Genomic DNA, 14,203 nt, shown 5'->3' on the forward strand with positions numbered 1-14,203 from the left:
TTTATACAGGCAGTGTTAAGTTATCATCAGTTTAAAATAATAGGTTATAAAATACTTGCAAGCCTCATGGTAAACTCAAATCAAAAAACACACAAAAAATAAAAAGCATGAAATTAAAACATACCACCTGAATAAATCACCTTCACTGAAAGGAAGAAAGGAAGAAAGGAAGGAAGGAAGAAAGGAAGACACGACTGTAAAACAAAACAAAATGACAGAAGAAGTAAGTCCTTACTTATCAATAATAACATTGAATGTAAATGGACTAAACTCTCCAATCAAAAGACACAGACTGGCTGGATGGATAAAAATACAAGACCCAATGATCCATTGCCTACAAGAGACATACTTCAACTGTAAAGACTCACATAGACACAAAATAAAGGGATAAAAAAAGATAGTCCATGCCAATGAAAACCAAAAATGATCGGGAGTAGCTATATGTATACCAAACAAAATAGGTTTCAAGACAAAAACTACAAAAAGAGACAAAAAAGGTCATGATACCATGATAAAGTCAATTCAGCAAGAGGATATAACAATTACAAGTATATATGCACCCAACACCAGAGCACCCAGATATATAAAGCAAATATTATTACAGCTAAAGAGAGATAGACCTCAATACAATAATAGCTGGAGACTTCAACACCCCACTTTCAGTATTAGTCAAATAATCTAGACTATCCTTTGTTAAATGTCAACAAAGAAATATTGAACTTAATTTTCACTATAGACCAAATGAACCTACTTAATAATAGGTATTTACAGAACATTTCATACAATCGCTGCAAAATACACATCCTTTTTCTCAGCACATGAATCATCCTCAAGGACAGAACATATGTTAGACCACAAGGAAACATTCAAAAAAATTGAAAGTATGTCAAGTATCTTCGCTGACCACAATGGAATGAGTAATCAATAACAGGAGGAATTTTGGAAATTATACAAACACATGGAAATTAAAAAATATATCCTGAATGGCCAGTGGGTCAATGAAGAAACTGAAAAGGAAATTGAAAAAAATGTCTTAAAACAAATGATAATGGAAAGACAAGATACCAAAACCTATAGAATATAGTAAAGTAGTAGTAGGAGGAATAAGCTTATGGCAATAAGTGCCTAAATCAAAAAGTAGAAAAAAATTCAAATAGACATCCTAATGATGCATCTTAAAGAGTTAGAAAAGCAAGAGCAAACCAAACCCCAATTTAGTAGAAAAAAATAAAGATCAGAGTAGAAATAAATGAATTTGAAATGAAAAATACAAAATATCAACAAAATGTTTGTTTTTGGAAAGGATAAACAAAAGCAACCAAGCTTTAGCCAGACTAAGAAACAAAGACAGAAGACCCAAATAAATAAAATCAGAGATTTAAAAGAGGCATCACTGCTGGGTGCAGTGGCTCACACCTGTAATCCCAGCACTATGGGAGGGTGAGGTGGGTGGATCACTTGAGGTCAGGAGTTCGAGACTGGCCTGACCAACATGGTGAAACTCCGTCTCTACAAAAAAAATACAAAAATTAGCCAGGCCTGGTGGCAGATGCCTGTAATCTCAGCTACTTGGGAGGCTGAGGCAGGAGAATCACTTGAACCCAGGAGGTGGAGGTTGCAGTGAGCTGAGATCGCATCATTGCACTCCAGCCTGGGTGACAGAGCAAGACCCCATCTTAAAAAAAAAAAGAGAGAGAGAGAGAGACATTACCACCTCACTACAGAAATTTCTGTACCACTACAGAAATTCAAAGGATCATTAGAGGCTACCATGAGCCACTATATGCCAATACATTGGAAAACCTAGGAGAAACTGATAAATTTCTAGACACATACAACCTACCAAGATTGAACCACAAGGGAATCCAAAACCTGATGAGACCAATAACAATAATGAGATCAAGGTTGTAATCAAAAGTCTCCCAGCAAAGAAAAGCCATGGACCCAATGGCTTCACTGCTGAATTTTAGCAAACATTTAAAGAAGAGCTGATGCCAATTCTATTCAAACCTTCTGAAAAGTAGAGGAGGATGGAATACTTTCAAACTCATTCTGCAAGGCTAGAATTACCATGACACCGAAACCAAAGACACATCAAAAAGAGAAAAATACAAACCAATATTCCTGTTGAATATTGATGCAAAAATCCTCCACAAAATGCTAGCAAACAAAACTCAACAATACATTAAAAAGAACATTCATCACGACCAAGTAGGATTTATTCCTGGGATGCAAAGATGATTCAACATGCACAAATCAAGGAATGTGATACATCATATCAACAGAATGATGAAAATCATATGATCATTTCAATTGATGTTGAGAAAGTATTTGATAAAATTCAACATCTCTTCATGATAAAAAAAAAAAAAAAACCCTCAAAAAACTGGGTGTGGAAGCACTATACCACAATACAATGAAAGCCTCACAAATCTAGTATCATACTGAATGGGGAAAAACTGAAAGCCTTTCCTCTAAGACCAAAAAAAAAAAAAAAAAAAAAAGCCTCTCCAGAATAAGACAAGGATGCCCACTTTCACCACTGTTATTCAACTGCAAGTTTTAGCTAAAGCAATCAGACAAAAGAGAAATAAAGGCCATTCCAATTAGAAAAAAACAAAGTCATATTATCCTTATTTGCAGATGATTGGCTCTTACATGTGGAATAACCTAAAACCTCCACCAAACAAACTATGAGAACTAATAAGCAAATCCAGTAAATGACCTCTATCTTTTACCATATATGAAAACCAAATCAATATGGATTAAAGACTTAAATCTAAAATTTCAAACTATGTAACTACTAAAAGAAAACATTGGAGAAACTCTCCAGGACATTGGACTGTGCAAAAGCTTCTTGAGTAATACTACACAAGAGTAGACAACCAAAAAAAACAAAAACAAAAAAATGACAAATGGGACATCAAGTTAAAAAAGCTTTTGCATAGCAAAAGCAACAACAAAGTAAAGCAACAAGCCATAGAATAAGGAAAAATATGTGCAAACCATCCATCTGACAAGGTATTAATAACCAGAATATATAAGCAGCTCAAACATCTCTATAGGAAAAAATACAATAATCCAAGTAAAAATTGCCAAAATACCTGAATAGATATTTCTCAAAAGAAGACATACAAATTGCAAATGGGCATATGAAAAGGTGCTTGGTGTCACTGATCATCACAGACCTGCAAATCAAAACTACAATAAAATCATCATACCCCAGTTAAAATGGATTTTATCCAAAAAACAGACAATAACAAATGTTGGTGAGGGTGTGGAGAAAAGGGAACCCTCATCTACTGTTGGTGGGAATGTAAATGAGTACAACCACTATGGAGAACAGTTTGGAGGTTCCTTATAAAACTAAAAATAGAACTACCATATGATCCAGGAATTTCAGTGCTAGGTATATACCCAAAAGAAAGGAAATTAGTATATCGAAGAGATATCTGCATTCCTACATTCATTGCAGCACTATACACAATAGCCAACACCTGGAAGCAACCTAAGTGTCCATCAACAGATGAATGGATAAAGAAAATGTGGCACATTACACAATGGTGATCTATTCAGCCATAAATAGGAATGAGATCCAGTCATTTGCAACAACGTTGATGCAACTGGAGGTCATTATGTTAAGTGAAACCAGCCAGGCATAAAAAGAACGACTTTATATATTCTCATTTGTGGGAGCTACAAAAAATGAAAAAAATTGAGCTCATGGATATAGAGAACGATGGTTACCTGAAGCTGGGAAGGCTAGTATGGGAGAAGGGAATTGGGAGTGGTTAATGGATACAAAAATGTAGTCAGATAGAATAAATAAGATTTAGTATTTGAGAGCACAACAGGGTGACTACAGTTAATAATTTATTATACATTTAAAAACAATGAAGAGTATGATAGGACTGTTGATAACAAAGGATAAATGCCAGAAGAAATGGATACCTCATTTACTCTGATGTGATTATTTTGCATTGTACGCCTGTATCAAAATATCTCATGTACCCCATAAATATATGCACCTACTAGGTATCCACAAAAATTAAAACTTAAATAATAAATTGTCATTTTGTTATTCTGGTCAGACTCTCAAATACATGAATGCAAGTATCAGGTAGGGCACTGTGGGGCTTCCCTTTTTTATATACAATTATATAAATCAAGTATATGTATATAAAATAGCTGTCTAAAGTAGAGGGCTTGGAGCTAGTTCCTTAACAAAAGTATTTCACAGAACATTGACATCAGATTTGAAGAGGTTACTTCATACTTGTAACTGAACAAAACAAAAATGAGACTACTCCCTCATTATGGCTAAGCAGATAGAAAAAAAGATCACTGTCCAAATTACAAAACTGATCAAATATTATCCTCACCCAGGTTAACACTAGTGACTGTTGCTTCCTTACCACTTACATCTTTAGCCTGGCTCCATTTCTCTTCCCTTCTGGATAAAACTGTTAAGATAATCATGTAAGTCTGAGCTAAGGTATGGGTATGCAAAGGCATATAAAGTGGTATAATGGACAACTGGAGACTCAGAGAGAGGGCAGGAGGGAATGAGGGATATAAAACTACATATTGGGCACAAGGTACACTACTCACGTGATGAGTGTGCAAAAATCTCAGACTTCACCCCTATTACAAGTCATTCACATAACCACGAACCACTTATACCACAAAAACTATTGAAATTTTTTTAAAAAGAAAAATAATCATAGAATTATCCCCACTTTCTAACAGCACTCAATTCAGAAAACAAAAACAACAACAAAAAAAACTGCTGCCTCAAATCTGACCAAAATCACCTAACCCAGACCCAAATCCCATAACAAGCCCCTCCCAACAGCACCCTCCTATTCAGACGCCCATGATTTCCATGGTGTGCTGTCTCCTTTACTCCAGCAACAGCAGGAAATAAAGAAAGTGTCCTTTCAGGCATTTGTTATAGAGATACCCCACTTCTTGCTACCAGTTTCTGTCTAAATTCATTTGTGCTGTAACAACAAAATACCCGAGAGGTGGTAATTTATAAAGAGCAGAAATTTATTTTCTCATAGTTTTGGAAGCTGGAAGACCACAATTGCTAAGGCCCAATGTCTGCTTTCAAGATGGTGCCTTGTTGCTGTGTACTCCAGAGGGGATGAACACCATGTCCTCACATGATGGAAGGAATGGAAGGGGACAAACCATGCCCTCAAGCCCTTTTATAAGGGTTCTAATCTTACCCATGAGGGCTCTGCCCTCATGATTTACTTACCTCCCAAAGGCCCTATCTCCTAATACTATCACATTGAGGATTAAGTTTCAACATATAGATTAGGAAGAGCACATTCAGACCATAGCAGGAAGTAATAATCCTAAACTTGGTTCAACATATGTATGTTCCTGATGGTCTCTGACTGGTGGGTATTATAAAGATATAGGTACAGATACAGATATAGACATAGACATAAACAAATTTTTTCTATATACTTAAATTGCAAACATACAGATCAGCAAACTCACTCACAGATGAAAGTGGTCAATTTTGCTCAGAATCCTGAACCAGAATAAACTGGAAGTTCACATTAATCTCTATGGATACCACAGCATCAAGCAATCATACGTGCATGATCGCAATATTAATGTTTCATCATTGAAATCTCATGGCCACCACATGAATCTCAAATGCGTAACATGGATATCATAAATGCCGAATATCATGACTGACCAGTGATTGAGAGTATAAACTACACTGGTCTCTGGTAGCCTCTACTTTTCCCACAGCAATGCTTGAAGTGACGACAGTGATTTCTCCTTAATCAGTTCATATTTATCAACTTTCATGTGAGCCTTGGTTATGGAGAAAATGGAAACTAATGATTTGAGGAAAGAAAAATAAACAAATAGTGATTGAGGTTCCCCTTTCCGCCTGCTATTCCCACTGTTATTTCATATAATTCACTCATTCATTCATCAAATAACTTCATGAGCTTCTACTCCACAGTGAGTATAAGATACACAGGTATAAAAATCATATACAAGAAAATCCAGGAAAAATATTCACTGTAGTCTTTTATCAGCAGGCCACATTCCCCTTTCTCTTACTGTACAAAAACAATAGAATCCTCTCTTTTTCCCTAGTTTAACACTAATCCTTTTAAATGCCTAAAACTTCTGCTATCAGCCTTGAACTCTGTCAATTCTATCTACTACTAGAAAATAATGACACTGGAATATCTAGTTGAGTTCTCTTGAGTCAATTGCTACTCTTTAACACATTACGGTCTTTAAAAAAATCACTGGTTTTCCATTTTAATGAGATAAATTTTAAGGTTCTTACCTATCAAAGACTATTCTAAACAAAAGTTTTCTAAAGAGCTAAAGAGTCATCCATCAATAGATTGATCATTATTGACCAAAACTTTACACTGAGGGCTTTAAGAACACAATGCTTGGATTGATGCCAATTGGCATTTTTCTAAAGAAAAAACTTTTAAATTATAAAGTATAGTAAGCTAAAATATTTAATATTCATAAGAAATTTTCTGAATATGAGAGGGAAGATAGGAAGTCAGAAATATTTCTACAGAGAAGTAAACAATATGTATAGAAAACTTATCATAATTTCAATTTATCACTTTATTTTTCAGCCAGTCACCACGCTCACTTGTCGATTTTCTTTATTCAAAGTGTGGTGCTTAATGATTATTTGGCACAGATATTTGTAAGCATATAAAACTTCAAGACGCATTCATTCCTGACAAAATGCAAAACAAGGGGAAAAATAACACTTTCTTACAAATGCGTTTTCCAATCATTTCAAATAAAACACAAAAAGGTACATTTTAAAATAAAATTTATTAATAAGTATGGTAAAGTCTATATTTTGAAAGTTATCTATTTATAAATAGTGTACAAGTAAATATAAGCTTTTTCAACAAAGAAAATCATGCGAAAATAATTTCAAAGTAGAAATGGTATTTGAAATACAAAAATGTTGTGTTCTGATTAGCTCAAAACATAACTATTGGTTAAAATGGTTTTCAATGGCCTTAAATTACTCTAAAATCTTTAGAGAGGTAATACTGCCTACCAATTAGTAGATTAGGGCACTGTAATTTGATTCTGTGTCATTGGACAAGCTAATTAAGTCAGTTCTCTCATCTGTAAAACACTGCATAATTATCACAGAGATATTGGGAAGATTAAATGAGAGAGTACATTCAAAGAAATTAGCAGACATCACATAGTAAATGTTCAATAAATGTTAGCTATGATGATAATGAATATGAAAGTATGGTGATTTTATTAATTCTCATACCAGCACACTTCTATAAATAGGCAAGTATCTGCCTGTGTACTGATTTACTCATTACTGTATCTATGTTGTATCTATCTGAGGTTTACAACCAGTACTCTACAAACAAATAGAGGAAGATCCACTTGAACTCTGGTAAATATAAATCCATGACTCAGCAACATGGATAAAATTGGTTATCATTATGTTAAGTGAAATAAGCCAGGCATGAAACAACCAATATCACATGTTCTGACTCACATGTGGGAGCTAAAAAAGTGAATCTCATGAAGGTACAGAGTAGGATGGTGGTTACCCGAAGCTGGGAAGGAAAAGAAGGAGGGGGGACATTGAAGAGAAGTTGGTTAATGGGTATAAAAATGAAGTTGGATATAAGGAATAAGTTCTAGCATTTGATAGTATAGTAGGGAAATTATAACTTATTGTGCATTTCAAAATAGCTAGAAGAAAGAATTGTAATGCTCCCAACACAAAGAAAAAATATTTGAGGTGATGGTTATCCTAATTATCCTGATTTATTATACATTGTATACATGTATCAAAATATCACATGTACCCCCAATATATGTACAACTATATTAATAAGAGAAAAAAAACAAAAAGCAAGAACAGCAATATATTAATGTTTGCTCAAGATGGATGATGGATACACGAGAGCTTGTTACTCAATTTTACTTACTTTATTGTACACCTAAAAATTTCTGTAATAAAATCTTATAAATGTTTTTTTAAAAAATCCATGACTCAATTAAAAAAAAAAAAAAGTTCTGCAGATGCCAGAAGTCAAAGGAGAACATAGGAACTGGAATCTGGGATTGAGTTGGCAGTTATGCTTTCAACCTTAGGCTGAGAATTTGTGTAGGTAATTTTCAAAGACTGAAGCCAATAAGCTTATTTATTGCAAACACAAAAGACAAAGGTTCTTCTTATAAACACAAATTTAAAAGGGGTGGATTAGAGTATGAGTAACAAAGAAGAATAATTATTCTGCATGGAATAGAGGAGTAAAAGGATTACTACCCACCAGGCCAGCTCAGAAGAACAAATCTCGGAGTTTTCAGCAGCTGCAAGGCTGTGATCCTGTAAATATTCACACATTTCTAAAACAAACGCCACTGTTACAACAACAAAAGAATGAAGTGCATATACAACAGTAGGTGTACCATTCAGAGAACAGCTGAAAAGCTGTTAGAAAAACAGAGACCCTACCAGGCAGTCCAAGAGACGGCATTTAGTACAGGGAACTAGTTACAAGTGTGTTGTGAGAGCTAAAATGTCAACAGGTGAGGGAAGCTGCTACCTCCCTTAGGGCTGAGGGGTCAAAGGGGATTGTCTCTAGAGGCTAGAAAACAGAATTGTCTCACAGGAGCTGGTCTACCCAGACCATAGAGAGATGCTACCCAAAAGCAGACAGAGAAGAAAATAAATATCCTGGTTTTGTTCTTCCTATCTCTTTCCTAAGTCCCACCAAGGTCTCCCATTGGGAAAACCTATTTGGCTGTCAGTTAGCAGGGGAGCCCAGGAAGGTAGATGTCAAGGGATGGGCACTGAATGGATCTGCAAGCAAAAGAGCAAAGGTCCAGCACAATAGGCAATTGCCAAGGAACCTAAAGGAGTATAAAGAACTGTACCACTCCTTTTGTTTAGAATAAAAGGGAACCCTCAATACCAAAAAGATGACACCAATATTAGTTTCAGACAGAGTACCATTTGAAAATCCCACCCAGTTATGCCCCACAATGAAAAAGTTCAAAGTCCCCCAATATAACCATAGTTCTTCCAATATGTGAGAGGGTAAAACGGAAACCCACTTTTAGTACCTATTCCACTCTTGAATTTCACAGTCCCGTAAGTATTCAAAGAGAAAACATTGGGAAATATACACAAAATGGTCAACACTTTAATTTGCCTAGAATATTTAAAATGACACAAATACCATCCAATATGTTTATACCTTTATAAAAGTAAGTTCATTTTATGAAGGACTACCCTGTCTTCACTTTTCTCATTTCATTGCATCATGTGAAGAGCTTTCCAGGACCAGCACAGATTCACAAAAAGATAATATTAGATTATCTCACTGGGAAGTTCCCAAAAGGATCTTATTGATTTGTAAAATTAAATAAGTTCTGAGAAAAGAACATAGAATTCTAGAACAACTGAATTCACATAATCTTGAACAGTACATTCTCTAGGTCTCGCTTTTCTTAGATTGTAAAGATTAAATTAAAACATCTCCTAGGACTTTTTCAGAGTGGTGCAGAGATGAGTAGTGACTTGCTCAATTCAGTCCCTAGAAAGTCTGAGAACAGAAATCAGAAATACTACCAACTTATAACCAACTATGCAATTTCAGGTTATGTCCACTCTAGGAAGTAAATGAAACCTAGATAGTCAGAGTAATTTCTGTTTACTGGGGCTACTGCCCCTCTTTTGTGCCACCCGCTTTTTCAGTTCACAGTCGTCAAGCAATACATGCTTTTAAGTTACCAGAACCTACAGCATCCACACAAAGCTGATGACAATGGAGGCAAAGCCATCATGTCAACTTCTTCTTTTTACCAACCAATTCAATGTCAAAATAGGTACTAAGATAAAATATTGCATAGTGGTAGAATTTGTTCTTCTCATTAATTTTCTTTACCATTGTTTTATTGACAAATGGCAATTTGTAATTGCAAAAAGAGAAAAAGTTGAAAAAGAGCATACAGAAAGAGTTCTTACATCATGCTGCTATTGCAGTAAGTTAGCACCAATGCTAAATTTTGACAAAAGTTAATAAGAGTGGGGAGTAAATATAAATTATTTATAATGTGCCTTCTTAAAATTACTGCAGAAGCTGAAGTGACCTGAAAAGTCACTTGGTTAGAGATAATTCTAACCAAAAGACAAATGAGAGTTGTTTCCTTCTTTGTCTCATAACTAGTAGGTGATTTGAATGCATATCCTACTCAGCTTTTAGAGTCCAAAGTTAGTGTTCTCTCATCATGTGGCTTCAGAAAGCAGAAGAGCACTCAGAAGACCACCTGGTCACAGTCTGCTGCCTGTGAAAATGCTCACTAACAGAAAAGATCTGTTTTCTTTACACAGATACGACATCACTCTGCTGGCTTAACTTAACCTTCAGGCAATTAACATTCAGTATTAATCGACATGAGTAGAGGTTGTTAATGAGCCTGAATAACTAGGCAAAAAAGTAATTCTTCATAAAATTAGTGTCTTTTCTTAATATATTGGTACATAAACTCACAGAGAGACACCAGGTACCACACAGTTCCATGCAAATACCCATGGGTGCCTATACAATTTTCTGGAATAAAAGGAACGGAAGAGAAAATTTTTGTCAAAGAAAAACAAGGCAAACTTAACTTTCAATATTTGCTGGATTAATTTTATCTACGCTCTTCACTGTGGAGGGCTTTGAACATGGAAACTCAGCATCTTCCAAGCTCCCGCCTTCCTGTCACCATCACCTTCACACAGCCCTGACCTTAAACTTGACGCAGATGATGAATGAACTGCACAGCCCTTTGTCAAGAGAGGCCACATTTGAGGTGAGAATAGATAAGAGCCCAAAAGCTTCCATACTTGCCCAGCAAAAGAAAGAAAGAGAGAAAGAGAGAGAGAGAAAGACAGAAAGACAGAAAGAAAAGAAGAGAAAAGAGAAAAGAGGAAAGAAAAGAAAGAATTGAGTTCAAGCGCACTTCAAGGAAAACAAGCATGTCAAGTTTCTTAAAAAGAGCCTATTACCTGATGTGGCTGTGAACTGGACCATCTGCTATAGGAAGGAGCACCTGAAGACTTGTTGGCTGAAGTTCTCTGAGGAGAAAAAAAAATTCCTGCTGTCATAAAAGAGGAATACACTTTATGTTTTTCTAAACAAATTATTTACGCAGTGTCTACAGTTCCAAAAATGAACACATCTTAAATTCTGTCTGAACTTAATCTTTCCCTTTTATTTCTTTTAAAACATCCTCCTCAGCAAATATAGTAATATGTTTTTTTTTGGGGGTTTTTTTTTTTTTTTTTTTTTTTTTTTTTGAGACGGAGTCTCGCTCTGTCGCCCAGGCTGGAGTGCAGTGGCGCGATCTCGGCTCACTGCAAGCTCCGCCTCCTGGGTTTACGCCATTCTCCTGCCTCAGCCTCCTGAGTAGCTGGGACTACAGGCGCCCGCCACCGCGCCCGGCTAATTTTTTGTATTTTTAGTAGAGACGGGGTTTCACCGTGGTCTCGATCTCCTGACCTTGTGATCCGCCCGCCTCGGCCTCCCAAAGTGCTGGGATTACAGGCGTGAGCCACCGCGCCCGGCCAAATATAGTAATATGGATACTAGAGTCAAAATACATGCATCTAAGTCTCAGTTTGTGTAAGTTATTTGATGTGGTACAAGTCACCCAAGCTCTTTCTCCGTTTTTTCTTCTGTGACACTGGAGTAATATTTATTTATTTATTTATTTATTATTTTTGCGATGGAGTCTTGCTCTATTGCCAGGCTGGAGTACAGTGGTGCAATCTCCAATCTTGGCCCACTGCAACCTCCACCTTTCGGGTTCAAGTGATTCCTCTGCCTCAGCTTCCCAAGTTGCTGGGACTACAGGTGCACACCACCATGCCTGTTCTTTGTTGTTGTTTTATTTTAGTGGAGGCGGGGTTTCACCATGTTGGCCAGGATGGTCTCGATCTCCTGACCTCATGATCCACTCGCCTCGGCTCCCAAAGTGCTGGGATTACAGGCATGATCCACTGTACCCGGCCGGAATAATAATTTTTATATCATAGGATTTTTGTGAGGCTCAAATATAATTAGATATGAAGTACTTTGTAAAGATCTATGCACATATAAAGTATTAATTCACTTTGGGAGGCCAAGACAGGTGGATCACGAAGTCAGTAGATTGAGACCATCCTGGCTAACATGGTGAAATCGCATCTCAACTAAAAATACAAAAAATCAGTCGGGCATAGTGGCACATGCCTGTAGTCCCAGCTACTTGGGTGGCTGAGGCTGAAGAATTGCTTGAACCCAGGAGGCAGAGGTTGCAGTGAGCCGAGACCGTGCCACTGCAACTCCAGCCTGGGCAACAGAGAGAGACTCCCTCTCAAAAAAAAAAAAAAAAAAAATTAATTCAACAAGCAGAAAATAAGCCACACTATGGTAAGTTTCTACTTGAAACAAAACTGGTATACAAATGTGCAAGTTAATAAATGAGGTTATTTGAGAGTCAGTTATTTTTGTTATAAAGAGATCCTGCATATTTGGAAAGACCTGACTACGTCATTACTACCCCCTCTGCGGGCTTGTAAAATGCCACAAGCTCATGTAGACAAGCTCATCCAAAACCATTCTTGACACCATTTTTCGGTGTCTGCTTCCATCATAGAGACCAGAAAGCTGACTACTCACTTTCTCAGCATAACTTCTCTCTAGAAATGGTAACATGGCACAGCTCTGGCCAATGAGACATAATGCTTCTGGGGGAAGTTCTAGAAAACTCTTTGTTTTCTTGGTGAAAGGGAAAGGAGAAGGCATGTACCATCCCATCACTCTTCTCCCTCTCTAAATGCAGATTTGCCACATAGAGCTAGAGCAATCATTCTGTAACCATGAGGAAAAAGCCAAGAGCAGAGCAGACAGGCTGCCCCTACTCTTGTTGACCAGCTGAAGCCAAGCTTCAGGCTGCTCCTTTTGCCTAAATCCTCCTTGTGTAAATGACCATAATCACATTTTCTGTTACTTGCAGAGTTTAATGATATACTCTCCTCTCTCATTCAAATTAGGAGTCAAATTATAGGAATTTGATTCATCAGAAACTTGTGGGTGCTTTAGGCAGAAAGAACAGAATGACAGAGGCATGAAGATGTGAAAGCGCTTGGTGTGCTTGGAAAATGATCAAGAGACCAATGCCGTACTGCCAATTCTTGTATTCACCATCACTGTGTTCCATCTGCCTTTCAGGATTCCTATGTAATTCTGTGCTGGCCTTTGCTGATTCTGACAGCTTTCTTGAAACTCTGCCACAGAGAGGTTGGCATGGTGGCTAAATGCTGTGTTCTGCCGGCTCGATTCAACTTTCCTCTAGCATCTGCCCATCTGAGACGGCAGGGCTGGGTTTCACTGTCAGGCCTTCCCAATCCCTCCCTTCGCCACTGAGGCTAATGAGATTGGACCCCAGAACAAAGTGTGAGAAAGTATTGTGGTTTTTAATACAGATAAAGGAAGAACTAACAAGGTAGTAGCTAGAAGTTAAACCAACAACTTAACCATATTTCATTAGTGAGACACAATAGGAATGAACTTCAGATGTATCAGACTCTACCACTAAATGATCATGTACCTTCTCTGATATTACTGATTGTGAAATAAGGTTAAATTAAATGGTCCTCAGGCTAATTAACCCAGTCCCAAATCTGTACAATTTAATGATTCTACACTTTTAGAGTGTTTAAATGATTACTAATATAGTGGTAACACTGAATTTCCATGGAAAGATTACATTCCTTTCAATATTGTTTTTAAAAATACCAAAGAAATGTGCTCTTAAACCTCAGTTAACTAGACAATATTAATAATTCAAAATAGCCCCTTAACTGCATATTTTAACAGACTCCAGCTTCCCTGAATTTTTAGAAAGAGACTGTCAACTGGTTTTCCAGCCCAATAATCTGGACTTTAGTGAAGACTCTCTATGTTTCCCTAAATCATAAGATTTTGGAATTCACTATCAGAGTAATTTTTGAGGCATCATGCTTTGAGAACATATCTCATCATTGTTTAAAGCCACAATATGAATTTTTGAAATTGTAACTATAAATTTTACCTTCACTGTCAGAAAAACAAAGCTTTGGCTTTTTAAAAAAATCAAGATAAAATTATGGTAATCAAAGTCAAGATAC

At 36.5% G+C, this 14,203-nt stretch overlaps 1 protein-coding gene across 5 annotated transcripts in view; it reads right to left on the reverse strand.

Annotated features, from left to right (window-relative positions):
• The window catches only part of LOC105470974 (RNA binding motif single stranded interacting protein 3), a 1,471,638-nt gene that overhangs the window by 1,167,317 nt on the left and 290,118 nt on the right, over positions 1 to 14,203 (reverse strand). For all 5 annotated transcript variants that reach the window (XM_071090773.1, XM_071090775.1, XM_071090774.1 and 2 more), the window contains one exon: positions 11,060 to 11,128. In XM_071090773.1, coding sequence (XP_070946874.1) covers positions 11,060 to 11,128 — 69 coding nt within the window. The remainder of the gene's footprint in view (positions 1 to 11,059; positions 11,129 to 14,203) is intronic.

The sequence above is a fragment of the Macaca nemestrina genome, chromosome 2 (assembly GCF_043159975.1).
Source record: "Macaca nemestrina isolate mMacNem1 chromosome 2, mMacNem.hap1, whole genome shotgun sequence".
Lineage (NCBI taxonomy): Eukaryota > Metazoa > Chordata > Mammalia > Primates > Cercopithecidae > Macaca > Macaca nemestrina.